The sequence below is a fragment of the Esox lucius genome, chromosome 10 (genome assembly GCF_011004845.1).
Source record: "Esox lucius isolate fEsoLuc1 chromosome 10, fEsoLuc1.pri, whole genome shotgun sequence".
Lineage (NCBI taxonomy): Eukaryota > Metazoa > Chordata > Actinopteri > Esociformes > Esocidae > Esox > Esox lucius.
In genome coordinates this window covers 1,732,131-1,753,351 of record NC_047578.1, presented here as the reverse complement: position 1 = coordinate 1,753,351, position 21,221 = coordinate 1,732,131, and the positions used below count along the sequence as shown (strand labels likewise).

The following is a 21,221-nucleotide window of genomic DNA, read 5'->3' as shown; positions in this document are numbered from 1 at the left end:
AACAATAGAACATGAGCAACATTACAACAAAAAGAACAATGGAGCTTGAGGAACGTTGGAACATGAGGGAAAATGTAACATGAGGAATGTTGGAACACAAGGAATAATGGAACATGGGGAAAAGTGGAACATGAGGGACAGATCTAGACATACTTCACAAATGATCTGCTGGAATTGTGAATGTGTATTAACTTCAGACTTTCTAGTGTTTGGCAACTCTGTGCATCTATGGGCTGTTGACTTCACTAAATGTATTTCCATGTGAATGGGCGATAAATAACATTATTTTGCATTATATCAAACTTGTGGTCAACCAACCATCTAACAATGAATCAAACAACAAATTAACCAATCATGTGGTACCTGTGTTTGTAGAGGTACAGAGCGAAACCTGCGATGATCATGGCTATGAAAGGTACCAAGATGGCGGCCGCCACTGAGCTGCTGTTGGGCGGGAAGTGGGGATTCTCCGGGGATGGGTCTAAGTTGTCTGCAAGAAGGAGATGACAAAGAGAGAGATGCAAATAAAATACACTGTAACAATGTTCTGGTATAGGCTCAAACAAGATAAATGACGGCATACCTAGGTAACACATGACAGCAAAGACAACGTAATTTCCATGCGGCCGTTAAAGTAAAAAAAAAAAAAGAACAGAAGAAAGAAAAGGAAAAAAAGAAGAAAAGAAAGAAAGAATACAAAGAATAACTGGCTAATTTGTTTCGATTAGCAAACAATTTAAACCTGACAGATGTCTGAGTCAATTGACCAACAACAATACACTCACAAACACATATTAATAAATGAATTGTTAAATGAGAGAGAAAGTTACAGGCATGCTCATTTCAGTGACATTATTAGACTCATCTGACAAGGCAGCTTTCTGGTTATGTCGCATTCTATTATTCCAACAATGGGTTTTAATTAATGGCACAAAAGGCCTGGAGACAATGAAGTCATTTAGGAGGATGTTTTCAGTTCCATGCAGTGTGTACGCTGAGTCACAATGAAAAAGTGACGGCCAACCGGTTAACTAACAGATGCCAAGGGAGCGCAAATAATGCCTCAAAGGTCAAACAAGAATGAAATACTTGAACTATGAAATAACCAACCAGTGAGTTGTACAGAGCAGAGAGGCTAAGCACACAGCTAACCAAACTCTAAGCCTAATTCCAACCCTATCTCTAAGACCAACTTCTAACCACAGTTGTAAACATTTCAGAACAGTCTCATTGTTTTCTTTTAAGGAGTGAGGACTTGAGTGGTGGGCTTGGTTTTGTTGCTGACAGACTCGAAGCCATACTTTTAAAAATAGATAATTCCCAACTACTGTAATCGGAGTGGGAACTACAGTACTCGGAGTGGGAACTACAGTACTCGGAGTGGGAACTACAGTACTCGGAGTGGGAACTACAGTTGTCGGAGCGGGAACTACAGTTGTCGGAGCGGGAACTACAGTTGTCGGAGCGGGAAACTACTGTAGTCGGAGTGGGAACTACTGTAGTCGGAGTGGGAACTACTGTAGTCGGAGTGGGAACTACTGTAGTCGGAGTGGGAACTACAGTAGTCAGAGTGGGAACTACTGTACTCGGAGTGGGAACTACTGTAGTCGGAGTGTATGAAAATATCTGTAAACTATGTCAGACCTAATGAGCCAACGTTTTTGGATCACTCAAGCAGGCTTCTATCTGCCTCGTTGGTAATCTCTCTGGTGTCATCTTCTTAGATCATGTAACTACCTTTGAGATTGTGAACCATCAGGACTGTCCCTCTCAGTCTCTTCACATTATTTGATTCCATTTTATCAGGCTGCATCAACCAGGTGACGCGGAGAGCGTCAGTGTCTGCTTGAAAGGCTGCCAATACTGGTGTTGGGCTGGGTCCTAGGCCCTCTCCTCTTCCATCAATACACCAAGTCACTTGATTCTGTCACATGGTCTCACCTCTATATGCTCAATTATTTTTCTACTTCCACTCTTCTGACACAGAGGTGATGACAAACTGTCAGATATATCTGTATAAATGTCAGCTCACCACCTCAAGCTCAACCTGGACAAGACTGAGCTGCTCTTTTGCAGAGGAAAAGGCTTTTTACGTAAGACTAACTCCACTGCTGCAAGTCCATGGTTTACAAAATATGTAGAACACAACCTGGAAAATCATACAGGAAACGAAATGGGTACTATACCAAGAGGAATTTCTATTCCCTACCTTCAGGCTATGCTCAAACCCTACATCCAGACCCAAGCCCTCTTTCTGCCACCTCTGGTCTCTTGGCCCTCCAAAACCTACAGGAGGACAACCCCCACTCAAACCCGGTCAAAACCTACAGGAGGACAACCCACACTTTTCTCTGAAACCCTACTTTTTCGATTAAATTGTCCCAGCACTAACTTTTCTGATAGCTCCGTTATTGAGTAAAAGGTACTGCATATGTGGATAAGAAAAAAATATTTACGTACCACTGTACTACAACTAAACTCCAGTGACAGGAAGTAAGATGAACACTCACCTAGCCGTTGAAGACCAAACTGTCCAAACCCTTTTCCTCTGACAAATCCTTGGTAAACAAATGAGCTTGATGAGGCGATGTAGGACACCTGCAGAGACAGAAAGACAGAATGAGGGAGAGAGGAGATGTAGAGAAATGGAGGAATGGAGGGATTAAGAGAAAAGTTGAATTGGAGTGCCCATCTACTAATCATCATCAGTGTCTGGAGTCAACCTGGGATGAGATCTCATGACACAGACAATAATCCACAAGGAGGCAGGAGGCAGAACAGCCCATGAGGAGAGAAGAGAGATGAACTGCAGGAAGGAGAAAACCTGAGAGGAAAAAAAAGCTGAGAGGAGAAAAGTTCAGAGGATAAAAGTGGTGAGGAGAAGAGCTGCGAGGAGAAGAGGCGAGAACTGTGATGAGATGAGAAAATAGGAAAGGATAAGAGCTGCGAGAAGAAGAGGCAAGAACTGTGATGAGATGAGAAAATAGAGGAGGAAAGCAGGCTGGGCCTGATGACTAAACAATGATTTAACTGCCATTTTCATAAACGAGAAAACTCTCAACATCTCTCCAGTCTGACAGTCAGTGTGTCTGTACGTGTATGTTTGTGTCTAGTGTGTGTGTGTATATGTTTGTGTGTAGTGTGTGTGTATGTGTGTAGTGTGTGTGTATGTTTGTGTGTAGTGTGTGTGTAGTGTGTGTGTGTGTATGTTTGTGTGTAGTGTATGTGTGTAGTGTGTGTGTGTGTGTGTGGTGTGTGTGTGTGTGGTGTGTGTGTGTGTGTGTGTGTATGTTTGTGTGTAGTGTGTGTGTGTATGTGTGTAGTGTGTGTGTGTGTGGTGTGTGTGTGTGTGGGAAAGAACCAGCCTTTCCTCTAACAGCTGGAGCTGGTGTGTTCAGAACGACCTGCTGTTGTACTTACATGTCCGTCGAGGGCCCAGTTGTCGATCTTAAACTTGTTGACAAAAATCTCCACCGGCCCTCTGATCTGGTGGACTTGCAGCAACAACTGGGACTCCTCTCTTTTATAGGTGCCTGGGGTAGGAGAGTGCGAGAGTGAGGAAAAGGTAGTTTACAAAACAGGGAACACTGAGACCAGCAAGATACACACAGAGCAACGCAATGAAGAATTGAGACATGCAAATATATCATGATTCAAAAAACAAGTGGATTCAGTTTTCCTGGATGAAAACAAAGATTACGTCTCTGGACAGACTCACCGGCCAGTTTGAGCTCCACCCCACTGTGGTCGATCAGCGTTCCGTTGACGCGGCTACTGAAGGAATCGAAGGCCGTGATGCTTAGCATGGCCGGCTGCTTCTTCCCCAGGTACTCATAGGAACCCCTCCACAGACTGTTCTTGGCAAACACCCCACCTGGAACTAGGATGGTGGAAGTAAGGGGGGGTTAGTCAGAACACTGTCCAAGCCAAACCAGTCCTGAGGGGATGTATCATGTTTCTGAATCAACTTTCAATCGATCCGATTTATTTCCTAAAGCGCTTTTTACATCAGCTGTGGTCACAAAGTGTTTTTACAGTTACGGAGCGCTTAAAAACAAGCTACAACTGAGTTGATGCACAGTGGCCAGGAAACAAATCTAATGGATGTACAGAATCCACCAGTACAAGTCCCTGGTCTCACGTGGCCTTTGGAGAAACAAGTTCAGTATTTATGGACTTATATTCCTTAGTGTCATCCTGGTTCTACCTGGTAGTTTTGGGCTTGGAGGCTCCTGGACAGTCCCGACTTTATTCCCACTTGGACGGTTGTCAGCTGAAACAAACAATAACACCACAAGCAGGAAGTCACCACCAGCACCTCCTGTTGGCTGACGAACTCTCTTCCCCACTGACAGATTTTTTAACACATTACGACAGTTTTTTGTTAAACAGACTCAAATTGCTTATTAGAAATGTGTGAAATCCACACTAAAAGGCTTTTTTTGTTGTACAGGACATTATTTCTTTTCAGATCTGCATCAAAGGAGGAAATTGGTGTACAGTACACTTTTTCCCCCCAAATATGCCCTGTGGGAGGCAATTTTTATAGTAATTATGGGATCAGGGTAAGGTAAGAATTTATAGGAAGAACAGGATCTAATCTTCCAACTAGCCCTTTCGCAAAGCAAGCTCCACCCTCCTCCTGATTGAAATGCAAGTTAAGTCAACCAATCACATGCCTTTCTTCCAAATCTTGAAGTAATTCACAAATAACAGTGAGTTACGAGGACATTATCTGATAATAATTAGATCCCATAGAAGCTACTGTATTTCTGCCATGTAACTACAAAACGTGCTCCACATTAACAATAAATGCCAAGTAATTTCAACAAACTAGAAGTGGTGAATGTTAACTAGTTTCTTGTTCTCAGAACTAGATGACGGTTTCTCTCCATTATCGTGTGTTTGTGTGTGTGAACGTGCGTGCTACGGGGAAGGTTGCTTTATTATAGTTTTTTTATGAGACAGGGAAATCTCAAAGGCACAGCGAGGAGGACAACACAGACACCCACTCACACACAGATACTCAGAGAGTTAGTGGGAGTGAGAAATACAGAGATTACATAAATCCAACCATCTTACTGTTTCACCTCAGGATTCAACATTTGTCCAGAGATAAAGGTCTATAGGTTTATCGCTTTGAATTACATTTCATCAACAAGCAGACTTCCTCTGGAGCTGCTGAACTTGTAATGTTTGACCGCAAAAAATAAACTGACCATTTCATGAAACATCAGTTCATTTCAGCAGTTCAGAAGCAGTTCGATGTTTAGTTAGTAAACAAACAACAGATGTCCTGTAGCTTATGCGTTGGATGATCCCTGTCAGTCAGCTGGAAAACCAAACTTCTACTGATGTGTCATTCTACTGGTGTGTCATTCTACCGGTGTGTCATTCTACCGGTGTGTCATTCTACCGGTGTGTTTTTCTACCGGTGTGTCTATCTACCGGTGTGTCTATCTACCGGTGTGTCTTTCTACCGGTGTGTCTATCTACCGGTGTGTCTTTCTACCGGTGTGTCATTCTATTGGTGTGTCTTTCTACCGGTGTGTCATTCTACCGGTGTGTCTTTCTAACGGTGTGTCATTCTATTGGTGTGTCTTTCTACCGGTGTGTCATTCTACCGGTGTGTCTATCTACCGGTGTGTCATTCTACCGGTGTGTCTTTCTATCGGTGTGTCATTCTACCGGTGTGTCTATCTACCGGTGTGTCTTTCTACCGGTGTGTCTTTCTACCGGTGTGTCATTCTACCGGTGTGTCATTCTACCGGTGTGTCTTTCTACCGGTGTGTCATTCTACCGGTGTGTCTTTCTACCGGTGTGTCATTCTACCGGTGTGTCATTCTACCGGTGTGTCTTTCTACCGGTGTGTCATTCTACCGGTGTGTCATTCTATCGGTGTGTCTTTCTACCCGTGTGTCATTCTATCGGTGTGTCTTTCTACCGGTGTGTCATTCTACCGGTGTGTCATTCTACCGGTGTGTCTTTCTACCGGTGTGTCATTCTACCGGTGTGTCTTTTGTACTGGTGTGTCATTCTATTGGTGTGTCATTCTACCGGTGTGTCATTCTATCGGTGTGTCATTCTACCGGTGTGTCATTCTATTGGTGTGTCTTTCTACCGGTGTGTCTATCTACCGGTGTGTCTATCTACCGGTGTGTCATTCTACCGGTGTGTCTTTCTATCGGTGTGTCATTCTACCGGTGTGTCATTCTACCGGTGTGTCATTCTACCGGTGTGTCTTTCTACCGGTGTGTCTTTCTACCGGTGTGTCTATCTACCGGTGTGTCTTTCTACCGGTGTGTCATTCTATTGGTGTGTCTTTCTACCGGTGTGTCATTCTACCGGTGTGTCTATCTACCGGTGTGTCATTCTACCGGTGTGTCTTTCTATCGGTGTGTCATTCTACCGGTGTGTCTATCTACCGGTGTGTCTTTCTACCGGTGTGTCTTTCTACCGGTGTGTCATTCTACCGGTGTGTCTTTCTACCGGTGTGTCATTCTACCGGTGTGTCTTTCTACCGGTGTGTCATTCTACCGGTGTGTCATTCTACCGGTGTGTCTTTCTACCGGTGTGTCATTCTACCGGTGTGTCATTCTATCGGTGTGTCTTTCAACCCGTGTGTCATTCTATCGGTGTGTCTTTCTACCGGTGTGTCATTCTACCGGTGTGTCATTCTACCGGTGTGTCTTTCTACCGGTGTGTCATTCTACCGGTGTGTCATTCTACCGGTGTGTCTTTTGTACTGGTGTGTCATTCTATTGGTGTGTCATTCTACCGGTGTGTCATTCTATCGGTGTGTCATTCTACCGGTGTGTCATTCTATTGGTGTGTCTTTCTACCGGTGTGTCTATCTACCGGTGTGTCTATCTACCGGTGTGTCATTCTACCGGTGTGTCTTTCTATCGGTGTGTCATTCTACCGGTGTGTCATTCTACCGGTGTGTCTTTCTACCGGTGTGTCATTCTACCGGTGTGTCTTTCTACCGGTGTGTCATTCTACCGGTGTGTCATTCTACCGGTGTGTCATTCTACCGGTGTGTCATTCTACCGGTGTGTCTTTTGTACCGGTGTGTCATTCTATTGGTGTGTCATTCTACCGGTGTGTCATTCTATCGGTGTGTCATTCTACCGGTGTGTCATTCTACCGGTGTGTCATTCTATCGGTGTGTCATTCTACTAATGCGGGGCTTCAACCATGTAGGACTTTTGGTTTATTATATTTCTGTATCCCTTACATTAAAAGCACAGGAAGTCTCTAACTAAAAATCTTTCCGTTGACCTATTTTTGTAACCTATTTTAGTAATTTAAACATTTAGAATTTTAGACAATTTCACACCATAATAATAAACACTTTCGCCAGACCGAGAAACACACACACACACACACACCTTTCTACTACTCAATAGAGCACCTTTAGGACACATCCAGGACACAGCTTAGACACATCCAGGACACAGTTTAGACACATCCAGGACAGGATCCATCAAGCACTTGTTCTCCCTTGTTAAACTATTAGCTTCTATCACACATATACTTTTCTTCGTGTGTGTGTGTGTGTTTGTGCGCGCGTGCAATATTTTAAGGATAGCCTATTTATCTTACTATACTTTGTGAACACTACCTCTGTATTGATAACCCATGCTTCTCACTCACACAATCAATGGGACTCATTGGATTAATAAGGTCTGTGCTGCTCTTGCAAATGTCCTAGAGTGTGTTTGTTTCTTAGCTGGCGTGCCTACGCGCATGTGTGTCTGACAGACTAAGCTTGCATTATTTTGTTAACAAATTCATTTATCAACATTAGCTGGTTGTACTAATGGCCTCCGGTGGACATCCGGCTCTCAGGTCATATTAAACTCCTGGTCTAACTGAATACTGCACCAGGTTGGATCATTATCCAACAACAGGATATTACTGAGATAAATTAAACAAATACTCGCAAATTGCTATTCCCACGTTTTACCCCATTAAAATGATGTATTCTTGTGTGCTTGTGTATATCTGTGTGTTTAAGAGTGTGTGCGTGTTTCTTTAGATATTTGGGGCTGGCCTTTGCTGACAAGGTCCTATAAACCAGAACCTTGGGGCACACTTGTAATTCGGGTATTTAATTCAGGTCACAGTCACGCTCCCACACTGACAAGACACATCGTTCAGATTGTAGGCACGTCGAAAACCAAGATACAACCAGAGAGATACTGGTTTGGGTCAGAGGTCATGGGCAGCCTAGTGGTATAGAAGAGGTACTGCTCAGGGTCAGAGGTTGTGGGAATACGTCCGTATTTATGGATGTCACTATGTGGTGTTCTGCCCAGTTGGCTCTGCTGGGTTTTGTGTAGGTGGTTCTGTTGGGTTCTGGCCAGGTGAGTCTGCTGGGTTTTGTGTAGGTGGTTCTGTTGGGTTCTGGCCATGTGAGTCTGCTGGGTTTTGTGTAGGTGGTTCTGTTGGGTTCTGGCGAGGTGAGTCTGCTAGGTTTAGTGCAGGTGGATCTGTTGGGTTCTGGCCAGGTGAGTCTGCTGGGTTTTGTGTAGGTGGTTCTGTTGGGTTCTGGCCAGGTGAGTCTGCTGGGTTTTGTGTAAGTGGTTCTGTTGTTCATACCAGCACAGACAGGTGGTTTTCCGGTCCAGCTCCCATCAGCGCGGCAGGTTCTGTGTTCCGAGCCCCCAGCCAGGTAGAACCCTGGCTGACAGCTGTAGATCAGCGTGTAGCCGAGAGACGGCAGCTCAATAGCCGAAACGTCGGCCTGACTCGGCATCTCTGGCTGGCTGCAGTGGTGGGCTGGGGGGAGGGCGAAGGAGGGAGAGGGTGAGGGAGACAGAAGGAGAGGAGGGGGGAAGGTGACAGAAGGAGAAGAGAGGGGAGGGAGACAGAAGGAGAGGGTGAGAGAGACAGGAGAAGGAGAAAAGAGACGAGAGGGAGGGGGAGAAAGGAGAGGAGGAGGGAGAAATAAGGAGAGGAGAGGGGGAGGAATTCCAGTAAGAACGAACAATGTATTTAGCTAAAGGTGTGTGTGTGTGTGTGTGTGTGTGTGTGCCTGTGGGTGTTTGTGTGTGTACTAACCTAAACATTCTGGCTGGAAGCCACTCCAGGTGAGGTTGGGTAGACAGGTCCGTGTGATGGAGCCTTGCAGCAAGTAGCCTTTTCTACAGCTGAAGAACACAGTGCTGCTAATCTGTGGGTTACACACACACACACACACACACACACACACAGGAGAGTTTAGGAAGACATAAACACAATAAATACCAAACCTACATGACTTAAGAAAGCCCCAAGCCCCCAAGACATCAGTACCTGGTATCCTTGGGAGTTGTTCTGGGTCCCAAAAAGGGGTGTACCAGGATCCACACAGCTGGTGTGGCTGGGGTCTGAAAACACACAAACACTGTTACCTATACAGGAGGCCTGTGTGTCTGTTACCTATACAGGAGGACCGTGTGTCTGTTACCTATACAGGAGGGCCGTGTGTCTGTTACCTATACAGGAGGCCTGTGTGTCTGTTACCTATACAGGAGGACTGTGTGTCTGTTACCTATACAGGAGGACCGTGTGTCTGTTACCTATACAGGAGGCCTGTGTGTCTGTTACCTATACAGGAGGCCTGTGTGTCTGTTACCTATACAGGAGGCCTGGGTGTCTGTTATCTATACAGGAGGCCTGTGTGTCTGTTACCTATACAGGAGGCCTGGGTCCCGCTCCAGGTACCATCATGCTGACAGTAACGTCTGGCTGAGCCCACCAGCACGCGGGGAGGCAAACAAGAGAAGGAGACGGAGGACAGGTAGGTGAACCCCCGATCCTCTCTCCTGCCCTGGTCCGGAATACCTGGGTCCCCACAGAACACGGCTGGATGGAGGGAATAAGTCACGTTTTAAAGGACACAAAATGGAAGACTTCCAACACAATCAAGTACACAGATGCAACCTCCAACTCCCTCCAGTGTGACATGCTGGTCCATGGACTCATAACTACGAAGTTCTACGCCTGTTAATATGTGCTTTGACCATGGCTTAGTACAGTCAACTCAGGACCACTGAGGGCAAACGTTGAAGACGGCGTATGGTCCTTACGGAAGCACTGCGGCTTCTCCCCACTCCAGCTGCCATTACCCTGACAGGTCAGGACGGTTGGCAGGGACAGCTGGTAACCCTGGTTACAGGCGTAACTAACGCTGTTGCCCCAGGTGAAGTCTGTTCCAACCACCTGGCCGTTAGGAATGGGAGGAGGGGCTGAACACACTATGGCTGGAGAGACAGAGGGAGAGAGATCTTGGTTAGTGTGAGGGCGCTAGTGTGCGTTATGGTGTGTTTCACCATGTGTGTGTGTGTGTTAGGGTGTGTTTTAGCGTGTATGTGTGTGTTTGTGTGTGCGCGTGCATGCACGTGTGTGTTTGTAAGTTACTGTGTGTGTGTGTGTGTGTGAGACCTTTGCACTGTGGCTTGGTGGCGTTCCACGTTCGGTCCTTGGTGCAGACCAGGGTGGAGGCCCGGGTGGAGGTTCCCCGGTCAGCGTCCATGGTGAAGCCTGGAGAACACTGGTAACTCACAGTGCTGTTGTAGAAGAAGGAATTACCCAGCCTCACGCCATTAGCAGGCACTCCAGGGTCTCCACACATTATCACTAGGGAGGCAGGGGGAGGGGGGAGACAGGAAAGCGGGGGACAGAGGCGAGAGAGGGGGACAGAATGAGAGACAGGGAAGAGTGGAGAGAGACAAGGAGGGGGGGGGGATCAGTGATTAAGAAAGGGCGATTGAGAAAGATAATCAGTCAGTGAAAAAACACAACCCCCAAACTGTCTGGGTCTATCATTACCAACTCATCAGCCTGGAGAAAGGCTCTTCCATGAATTCATTTGGAAAAAACACAACCCCCAAAATGTCTGGGTCTATCATTACCAACTCATCAGCCTGGAGAAAGGCTCTTCCATGAATTCATTTGCCAAGCCTTTGTTATGCGTTTGGGAAGTAAATATAATCAATATAAAAAATACTCAAGAGGCGATAAACAACAGCTAACAGCCTGTCTTGAACACATAAGACGGCCCTAAAGGATGTAACAGCCTGTCTTTAACACATAAGACGGCCCTAAAGGATGTAACAGCCTGTCTTGAACACATAAGACGGCCCTAAAGGATGTAACAGCCTGTCTTTAACACATAAGACGGCCCTATAGGATGTAACAGCCTGTCTTACACATATAGGCTTTAGTTTCTCAGAAGCAAATTAGATCTTTTACTTAACTATGTAGAGAACAATAATTTAACATTTTGGCCCAAAATGAATTGTAAAACCTATTTACACACTGACACACAGAAGCAAGGACCTGTAGACCATATTAGTTATGTAGTTATGTCCTGTAACTGAACCATAAGACGCCGTCCTGTAACTGAACCATAAGACGCCGTCCTGTAACTGAACCATAAGACGCCGTCCTGTAACTGAACCATAAGACGCCGTCCTGTAACTGAACCATAAGACGCTGTCCTGTTACTGAACCAAAAGACACTGTCCTGTTACTGAACCAAAAGACATTGTCCTGTTACTGAACCATAAGACGCTGTCCTGTTACTGAACCAAAAGACACTGTCCTGTTACTGAACCAAAAGACATTGTCCTGTTACTGAACCATAAGACACCGTCCTGTTACTGAACCAAAAGACACTGTCCTGTTACTGAACCATAAGACACCGTCCTGTTACTGAACCAAAAGACGCCGTCCTGTAACTGAACCATAAGACGCCGTCCTGTAACTGAACCATAAGACGCCGTCCTGTAACTGAACCATAAGACGCCGTCCTGTTACTGAACCATAAGACACCGTCCTGTTACTGAACCAAAAGACACTGTCCTGTTACTGAACCATAAGACACCGTCCTGTTACTGAACCAAAAGACACTGTCCTGTTACAGTAACGGAACAATAGGATACTGTCTCTGTTTCTGAATGATAATGTCTTCCACTGGGCCAACCTCATCAACCCCCCCTGACAGAGAGGAAACAGTGAATCCCTGTGACTGAACACTCCTATAATATACTCCCCATACAGGAAGGGAGAAAGAGCTGTGCAGCGTGCCAGTGGCTGAGCTTCCTCTCATAACCCCCATAGGGAACAGGAAACTGTGCCTGCTACTGCCACAATGGCTCCCACTGACCCCTATCTGCAGAAGGGCTCTTGGCTGTCTATGGCAGCACTGTGTCAATTGTGCTGTGTAACAGTGGGCTGCGTTCACTGAGGATTTAGGCGCTCATCTCAATTTACACCTGGCCAAGGATTAGCATAGCTTGCAACACACACACACCACTCACACACCACTCACACACCACTCACACACCCACACACACACCCACACACACACCCACACACACACACTCCTGTGATTAACACTCTCTAGGTTGTGATTCATTTAATCCAGCCCTCCAGTGTTTCTGACTGTAGTGGTGCTCATTCCTGTCACACTCCCCATGTCTTCATCTTCCATCAAACACCAGAGATACTGGACATGTGTTTGTATGTTTCTCTAAAGTAGCCCTCAAGGTCTGTAGTCCCCAGTGGACCAAAGGAGGAACAGAGTGGGTGGGAATCCTTCTCCTTCTGGGCCATGATGTTTCCCCACCCTGGGGATCATCTAGATGTGTCGGCCCTCCAGTACCTGGGCATTCGGTCCTCCAGTACCTGTGCATTCGGCCCACCAGTACCTGGGCATTCGGCCCACCAGTACCTGGGCATTCGGCCCACCAGTACCTGGGCATTCGGCCCACCAGTACCTGAGCATTCGGTCCTCCAGTACCTGGGCATTCGGCCCTCCAGTACCTGTGCATTCTGGCATGGTGCCGGTCCATGTCCCGTTGACAGTACAGTGGCGGGTCAGAAGTCCATTGGAGTAGTAACCGTCCCGACAGGCGTACGTGATGGACTGGGAAAACATCAAGCCATCGTGGGACAGAATCTGAGCGTTACGAGGCGTCCCTGGGTTCCCACAGGAGATCACTAAAGAAGCAAGGAGGAAGTCAGAAACAGGAAGGGAGAAAAGGGTTAAGAGAAATATTAGGAATAGTTCTTTGGTCAGAAGTGTGTGTGCCTGTGTTTTGTGGGACATGGTTCATACTGCAGGCAGCTCTGGGCTGGAAAAGTCTTTGTGATGGACAGAGGCAACATGTTGCTCTGAATTATGGATCAGGGAATATCTTCACCAGAACCCTCTCTCCATCTCTATCACTCCATCTCTCTCTCCCTAAAACATATTTCCCTCCACAGCCCTCAGTGTCAACACTGGGGGCAAAAAGCATTCTCAAAAAACTACACAAAAAAAAGCTTGAAAATTCTAGGCTCCACGTGACACGTGTCCGTATTAGGGCATGATATTGTTTCCCATAATTCCATTTGTGTTTGTGCTAGCTGCACTGTTTTATTGTACCGTGTGCAGCAGAACCTACAGTAAATATTAGCCAAATCCGGCGAATGAGCCAAAAAAAGCCGTTAACTTAAAGGTTTAAGTTTTTTTTATTACATCCGGCAATTTTGACATTTTGGCTTATAAGGTCATCCATTATAGTAGAATGGAGTGCTTTACATCTGTGGATTATGAATTTTCCCATGGTCTTTCACTCATTCTTTTCTATAGAATCTCAGCTGTTCATCTGGGGTAGAAAGTAGGTTCCTAGTATAAGGTCCCTGTTTCTGCTACAATTAATAGAATTGTGTGGCTGACAAATGAGCTTGTCAAACAGCTCTTAAGGAAAAATTCATCCAGTCATGAGTGGCGGTTGTCTTGTCACATGACCAAATGGCTGAAGCTGTGACCAAATGGCTGAAGCTGTGACCAAATGGCTGAAGCTGTGAACAAATAGCTGAAGTTAAAAACTAAAAATAAGTAGGTAACCTGTTTGAATCAGGAGAATCTCTGGATCACGTGGATATGTTTATTTTACTGTAAGACAGCTGCACACCGTGCTAACAACATAAAGGTAAGCTAAGAAGTTGCTGGTGAAAAAGCACTTCTTTTATTTAATTTAGCTAGAAGAGAACGAATGCATAAAATACATCACAAAACCTATTTTGGAAAATAATACTAAATGCATTTTCATTTTATCTTAAATCATTTTCTATTATTTCTGGGGAAACGCTACATGGGCCCTACAAATCCATATGTAATTGCAAAATTATCAATGGAATAAATTAAATTATTTTCTATTTAAACTTTGCAATAACAAGAATTTAAAGAAAAGAATCATGCCTTGTACATTGGAGCAAAATATCTGCTAATGTGAAGAGAACATGTTACTTTTAACAAGACAAATCTGACAAAGTTACTAGCCGAATTCAGATGCAACAAAAAAAATCTGAATAAGCCTAATATTCATGTTTTCAGACTTCACAAACAGTATATTCTTAATTTAACAATTAATCTGGCAATTTTCTTTTGTGGCTTTCATTCAATAATCTTTTCTCATTTCATTTTTTCCCCCACATGGTCCCGTTCACTTGAGTCTTTCCTCTCCCCTCTCCTTTTATCGCTCTCTCTCTCGCTCTCTCTCTCGCTCTCTCTCTCGCTCTCTCTCTCCCCACTTCATTCTTCACAGTTCTTCCGTACAACAGTTTCATTCATACCACAGGGCCTTGTATTCTCAGAGTCGGGACATTGAGAGTCCTGCATTAAACCGTTCATAGCAGCCATTTAGCACGTCATTAAAAACGCTCTGCCTTTGAATAATTACAGAATATACATGCTGTATATATACAGTGTATAGGCAGTGCTGTAAATATACAGTGTAAAGGCAGCGCTGTAAATATAAAGTCTATAGGCAGCGCTGTATATATACAGTGGGGAGAACAAGTATTTTATACACTGCAGATTCTGCAGGTTTTCCTGCTTACAAAGTAATGTAGAGGTCTGTAATTTTTATCATTGAAGACGGATCGTGGCTGGATCTTCCAGGATGACAACGACCCGAAACACACAGCCAGGGCAACTCAAGGTCCTGGAGTGGTCTAGTCAGTCTCCAGACCTGAACCCAATAGAAAATCTTTGGTGGGAGCTGAAAGTCCGTATTGCCCAGCGACAGCCCCGAAACCTGAAGGATCTGTAGAAGGTCTGTATGGAGGAGTGGGCCAAAATCCCTGCTGCAGTGTGTGCAAACCTGGTCAAGAACTACAGGAAACGTATGACCTCTGTAATTGCAAACCAAGGTTTCTGTACCACATATTAAGTTCTGCTTTTCTGATGTATCAAATACTTATGTCATGCAATAAAATTCAAATGAATTATTTAAAAATCATACAATGTGATTTTCTGGATTTTTGTTTTAGATTCCGTCACTCACAGTTGAAGAGTACCTATGATAAAAATGACTGACATGCTTTGTAAGTGGGAAAACCTGCAAAATCGGCAGTGTATCAAATACTTGTTCTCCCCACTGTACACAGTGTATAGGCAGCGCTGTATATATGGAGTGTATATGCAGCGCTGTATATATGCAGGGTATATGCAGCGCTGTGTATATGCAGTGTATATGCAGCGCTGTATATATGCAGTGTATATGCAGCGCTGTATATATGCAGTGTATATGCAGCGCTGTGTATATACAGTGTATAGGCTTTGGTGATTGGTTGTCTACCGGGCGCCCCTTGGAACAGCCTCTCTGTAATGACCAGCTGTACAGACCCCCTGGCCTTGATGTCTCTGCCAGGTCTGAACAGGTGGGCACCCCTCTGCCAGCAGGCATACCGCAGGGGAGGGAGGGAGGGAGCGAGAGAGAGAGAAAAGATGGGGGAAGGGGAGAGACTGTGGGAGAGAGAAGATGGGGCGAGGAGAGACTGAAGGAGATCAGCCAACAGTCATCCTTGCCTAACCCCCTCCCTTCCTCCAACACACAAAGTAAAAACCACCACGTTGTCCCTTCATCCAGCCTACTGACAGGCCTCTGAAGCTAAGATGTATCGGCTCTGGTCAGAGGACTGGACGCTGCTGCAAGTGGTGCTGATAGCCAATGTCTGGTGACATCTCACTGCCCCAGGGCAATAAATGGGGACATTGCCCTGTGTAGAGTTTTTCAGATGGGAGTTAGTAGTCGACTGGCTCTTTGAGGTCACTCATCCTCAAAGAGGTGGATCGTTAAACTCGGCATCATGAATACATTTAATTCCCGCTCTCATAACAACATGGCCACCAAGTCATGGCCAGCTTTTAACTGTCTCATTGATTCCCTCTCCTCCCCGGGAGGTTGCAACAAGAAATAATGTGTTCTCAAGCAACTTACCGGTTACAAAAATAGTCGGACTGAATTAAAGTTGTACTCTGTCACATGACAACCCCAGTGACCAACTGAATCACACTGTTTAAAAAAAAGAAAAGGGATCTCAACTTGTCTCAGACAGATTACAAGACAATCACATCCAATCAAGACGAGGTTCAGGGGTGCGGGAGGTTATCATCAGAGAGGGGGATGTTCTGAGCTCTGTGTTTCAATAGTACACGGTTGTCACTTTTTTATACTTGTAAATCATAGATGGTTTGAAAGATTAAACTGTTCAGTTAGAAGGAGATTTCTGAAGGACTCAGACACAGAGAGGACATAGGAAAGGGATGTGCGCCACACTCATATCATCCTGAATTAGCTCCCATCTGAGTTTCAAAACCAAGTTGGGCAATCTACAGATATGGAGTGTGAGAGAGAGGGAACAGCACACATGAATGATGCTCAGCCCGCCTGGCAGATCGGCGTCATTTTGTAATTGCCTGATTTCTGTGACACGATGCCTCACTCACCAAACCTGAATCAGAACTGTGCCGTTGGTGCTGACGGAGTCACACGGCTAAACCGGCGAATACGCTGCAGACAGAATGCATGGGACTGAATGAGAGAGCGTCAAGACCCTCAATGACACCGGAGCGCTGAAAATTAGAAAACACGTCTATTTTCCTGCGTCCACAGACGCATCCGTTGCTCAAATGAGCTGATGTATACAGTAACAAAGAAAATGTTCAGTGTGCCCGACCAAGTAAGGAAATTGCTTGGTGTGCATTTTCTTCAAGACTCTAGTGAGCCTTTACTTTTGGTTGCATATGTATTTAGTCAATTTGAGCTAGCTTCTGTACATGCATCAGCTAGCTTAACCATTTAAAGAAGAACATATAGGTGTGTAAATCCAATCAGTATCATAGACGGTAGTTGGGCAATTAAATGACTAATTTGAAGACAATTTAGTTAACATTACCTGTGGTAAAAGCTAAACAAGCATATATTTGTATTAGCCAACAAACAGTAAAACATACACCAACAGCGCTTGAATTTGGATAAAAGAAGTGCGGGAAAGGACATGTCGCACATTGGTCTATGTTAATGAATATGTGTTAATATTGCATGGCTATAGAAAGAACTGGAGCGCTGGTTAGTTAAAATTAGAAGGCTCAAATCAACCACTGCTTAACCAAGATAAATACTTTTAATCACAAATTCCAAAGTTCCTAGCAAGGTGTGAATATACCTAAATTAACAAACGCCTGAGTTTGCAGTAGTGGCGAGCTTAATGTGAACTGACCACTTCAAAATGAGGTGCTCAATAATGACGCCGATGACGTTCTTCTGCCGTGTGATTTAGGCTTTACCGAACCACCATCTGGTCAATATGAGCATTGACAGTGCTAAGTTTGTATCAAATGTTATCTATTAAGCAATGTAACTTGTCTAATGATGCAGAACTTAGCTGTGGTGTATTGATGATATACACAGGATGACCCTAACCCCGGCTGTCAGCAAATCAGCATTCAGGATTTGGACACCCCACTTTTTAAGGCTGTTAGCAAATCAGCATTCAGGATTTGGACACACCGCTTAATAATATAGCATATGCTTTTATGTTCCCGACCACGTCCATCTACATGTTACTTTTAGCGAATAATCTGAGTAATATTGCAGTTAGCATTCTATATTTATTGATGAGGCATACCAAGGGAAGGGCTTGATAAGTTAATATATTCAAGCAGTCGTTATATAGTTAGCGTTAAGGCTTGGGAACAAGCACATAAGCTGTTATTTTTTATTTGTTTATACAAGTAACGCTAGGACACAAGACAGGATGTTAACTTTCTGAAAAATCACTGCAAATAATAAATGTAATAAACATCAGTAAATCACCTCGAAGTGTCTGAGACAGAAAGAGACCGATCCACACACAACTCTCCCTGACACACACACACACACACACACACACTAACATTGTGATAATACCTTTCTGTAAAAAGAGAGTACACAGTGGCAGAATATCTGACTGGTTTGACAGATCCAGTATTAAGAAAAACCTTGGCTATGTACAGACTCACAGAGAACGGCCTTGGTATTGATCTATCTCACTCTGTCACTCTCCCTGCCTCTCTGTCTCTCTCACTCCCTCCCTCTCACTCCCTCTCTCTCTCATTCCCACTCTCCCTCTGTCTCTTTCTCACTCCATCTCCTTTTCAGTCCCTCTCTCATCTAGACCATGTCAGCTGGGCTGGATGTTTGAGACATGATGGGAATAAAAAAGCAACTAGAGCAGCTGATGTTCCAAAAAGAGAAATGTATACAAAGTCCAGGGGAAAGCAAGCAATGGTCAGAGAGACAGATTAGGACAGTCCAGGGAGACTAATCGATGGTCAGAGCAGCGGATGGCCAGAGTATCAGGGTTAGAGTCAATTCTATTCAAACTCAAAATGTAAGAAATTATAAACAAAAAAAACTAAACAGCAATGATAAAAGCTAATTGTAATTCAGTCATGATAACACAGACTGAACTCAGAGGAAATTGGAATGGAATTGATTTCAACCCTGCAAAAGAAACTCAATTTCTTTTTCAATTACATCTAAATGATCAAAACCATTCATCTGAATAGACTGAATTGAAAATAAATGTAAAATGGAATCTGATCCCAGTAAAAATTGACTGATGTAGTAAATTTGACAGATAGAGACAGAAGGACATCTGACAGTTTCTGTGTGTGTCTTGTCCTTCCAATTGTCTCAGTCATTTTGACTGTAATCTGACTTGTGAATTCAAATAAATCTCTTCTGCTTCTCTGTGTGTGTTAGTTTTTGTTTGCGTGTGTCAGAGTGTGTTTTGTGTACATGTGTTAGTGTGTGTTTTGTGTGTTTGTCTGATAGTGTGTACTTTGTGGGTGTGTTTCAGAGTGTGTGTTTTGTTTGTGTGTGTAACAGTGTGTAATTCGTGTGTGCATGTGTGTCAGAGTGTGTGTGTTGTTTGCGTGTGTTAGAGTGTGTACTTTGTGTGTGTGTGTGTGTTAGAGTGTGTTTCTTGTGTGAGTGTTTTGTTTGCGTGTGTTAGAGTGTGTACTTTGTGTGGGTGTCTGAGGGTGTGTTTGGTGTGTGTGTGTGTCAGAGTGTGTGTTGACTCTTACCACGGCACTCAGGCTGGGTACCGCTCCAGGTACTGTTGGGTTGGCATGTCCTCTCTGAAGACCCTCGGAGGAGGTGGCCCTGCTCACAGCTGAAGCCCACCACACTGCCCACGGAGAAGTCTTCTCCCAGTCTGATACCGTGAACAGGAATCCCCGGGTCCCCACATAGTCCCACGGACTCTCCTGGAAACACCAATGGACAGACAACATCCCAGTCAGAATTGGGATTGTACCACTAATGACAGTCTACAATGATGAAACCCAAATGATGCATTACCATCACCATCAATAATAAACCTAGAAACATCTACAGTCTAGAAACCATCAGATCTTCCTCTCCACCTCACTGCTGGTTTCAGCACACTGTGTGATACGGTGACAAGGAGAGGATCTTTGTCTGCTTTACAGACTCTTCTGGTGTTCCCCAGGGCTGGGTTCTGGACCCTATACTGTCACCAATTTACTTGGCTCAGGTCTGTTGCCGTGTCGATGACAATCAAGTTACTGTCTCGGTTTTATTTATCGTCATCAACATATTTTTCGTGGTTTGACATTTTGGGCTGTAAAATAAAATTCCTGAGAACGTGGTATGTCACAGTGTAACCCTGTTCTCCAGTAACCTGGTCCATGTGACTTGAAGTACAGAGAATACCAGACTATCTTCAGGAAGATGGAGATGTGTGGGTGTGTTTTGAAATGGAGATGGATATGTTTTGCTGTGTTTTGAAATGAAGGCGGAGATGTGTGTGTGTGTGTTTTGAAATGAAGATGGAGATGTGTGGGTGTGTTTTGAAATGGAAAAGGAGATGTGTGGGTGTGTTTTGAAATGAAGATGGAGATGTGTGGGTGTGTTTTGAAATGGAAAAGGAGATGTGTGGGTGTGTTTTGAAATGAAGATGGAGATGTGTGGGTGTGTTTTGAAATGGAGGTGGAGATGTGTGGGTGTGTTTTGAAATGGAGATGGACATGTGTTGGTGTGTTTTGAAATGGAGGTGGAGATGTGTGGGTGTGTTTTGAAATGAAGATGGAGATGTGTGGGTGGGTTTTGGGACTGTACCGGTATGAGATTCAAGAAGATATTCTCAGCAGAACGCCAGGATACTCCATGATGTATGAATGTCATGAAATGTGACATAAAACTGTCTGGCTTTAACTGTCAGTTGAGTGCATGCATCTGTCTATAGTGTTTGCATGTGTGTGTGTGTACGTGTATGTACACTGGGAATATATATTTTTATTTGTGTGTGTGTGTGTGTTTGTTTGTGTGTGTAGTGGGAATATATCTTTATTTTTGTGTGTATTTCTGCTCAGTCCTACTGCTGTTGACGTCTGTGGTTTGTCAGTGTCCTGGTCAGTCCTTGGATGGGAGACCAGATGCTGGTTGATGTGGTGTTGGAGGGCCAGTAGGGGTCACTCTTCCCTGTGGTCTCAATACAAAACCCCAGAGCATTGAAGAGGAACATTAAACGGCGGTCCTGAGTCCGCGGTCACTGCAAGAGTAGGGGGTGTTAACTCGGGTTACATTTTCCACCCGAGGGGGTGTGTCTGTCCTTCCAGAGGGGGCGTGTCTGTGTTCCCTACCGGAACAATGTGGCAGGGAGCCGCTCCATTGGCCGTCCAGCTGACACATCCGGGTGGTGTTGCCCACCACTGTCCTCTGTCCCACACAGCTGAACCGGATCACCGAGCCCACCGTGCGCCGGTCGCCGGATATCTGGGCATAGGGAGGCATGCTGGGACGGTCACACAGCACCACTGACCAATCAGAACAGAGGACACAGACAAACACCAGTCAGGGGAGAAGATAACTGTAATGATTTGTTGA

At 44.8% G+C, this 21,221-nt stretch overlaps 1 protein-coding gene across 1 annotated transcript in view; it reads right to left on the bottom strand.

Annotated features, from left to right (window-relative positions):
- Window positions 1-21,221, bottom strand: part of csmd2 (CUB and Sushi multiple domains 2) — a 331,743-nt gene that overhangs the window by 9,188 nt on the left and 301,334 nt on the right. Inside the window, exons 57-70 of the mRNA XM_029122791.2 lie at window positions 20,978-21,151; window positions 19,397-19,579; window positions 12,817-12,993; window positions 10,432-10,626; window positions 10,077-10,250; window positions 9,679-9,852; window positions 9,301-9,374; window positions 9,067-9,178; window positions 8,605-8,784; window positions 4,208-4,273; window positions 3,719-3,880; window positions 3,421-3,533; window positions 2,511-2,598; window positions 364-490 (exon numbers count right to left, since the gene is read on the bottom strand). Coding sequence (XP_028978624.1) covers window positions 364-490; window positions 2,511-2,598; window positions 3,421-3,533; window positions 3,719-3,880; window positions 4,208-4,273; window positions 8,605-8,784; window positions 9,067-9,178; window positions 9,301-9,374; window positions 9,679-9,852; window positions 10,077-10,250; window positions 10,432-10,626; window positions 12,817-12,993; window positions 19,397-19,579; window positions 20,978-21,151 — 1,999 coding nt within the window. The remainder of the gene's footprint in view (window positions 1-363; window positions 491-2,510; window positions 2,599-3,420; window positions 3,534-3,718; window positions 3,881-4,207; window positions 4,274-8,604; window positions 8,785-9,066; window positions 9,179-9,300; window positions 9,375-9,678; window positions 9,853-10,076; window positions 10,251-10,431; window positions 10,627-12,816; window positions 12,994-19,396; window positions 19,580-20,977; window positions 21,152-21,221) is intronic.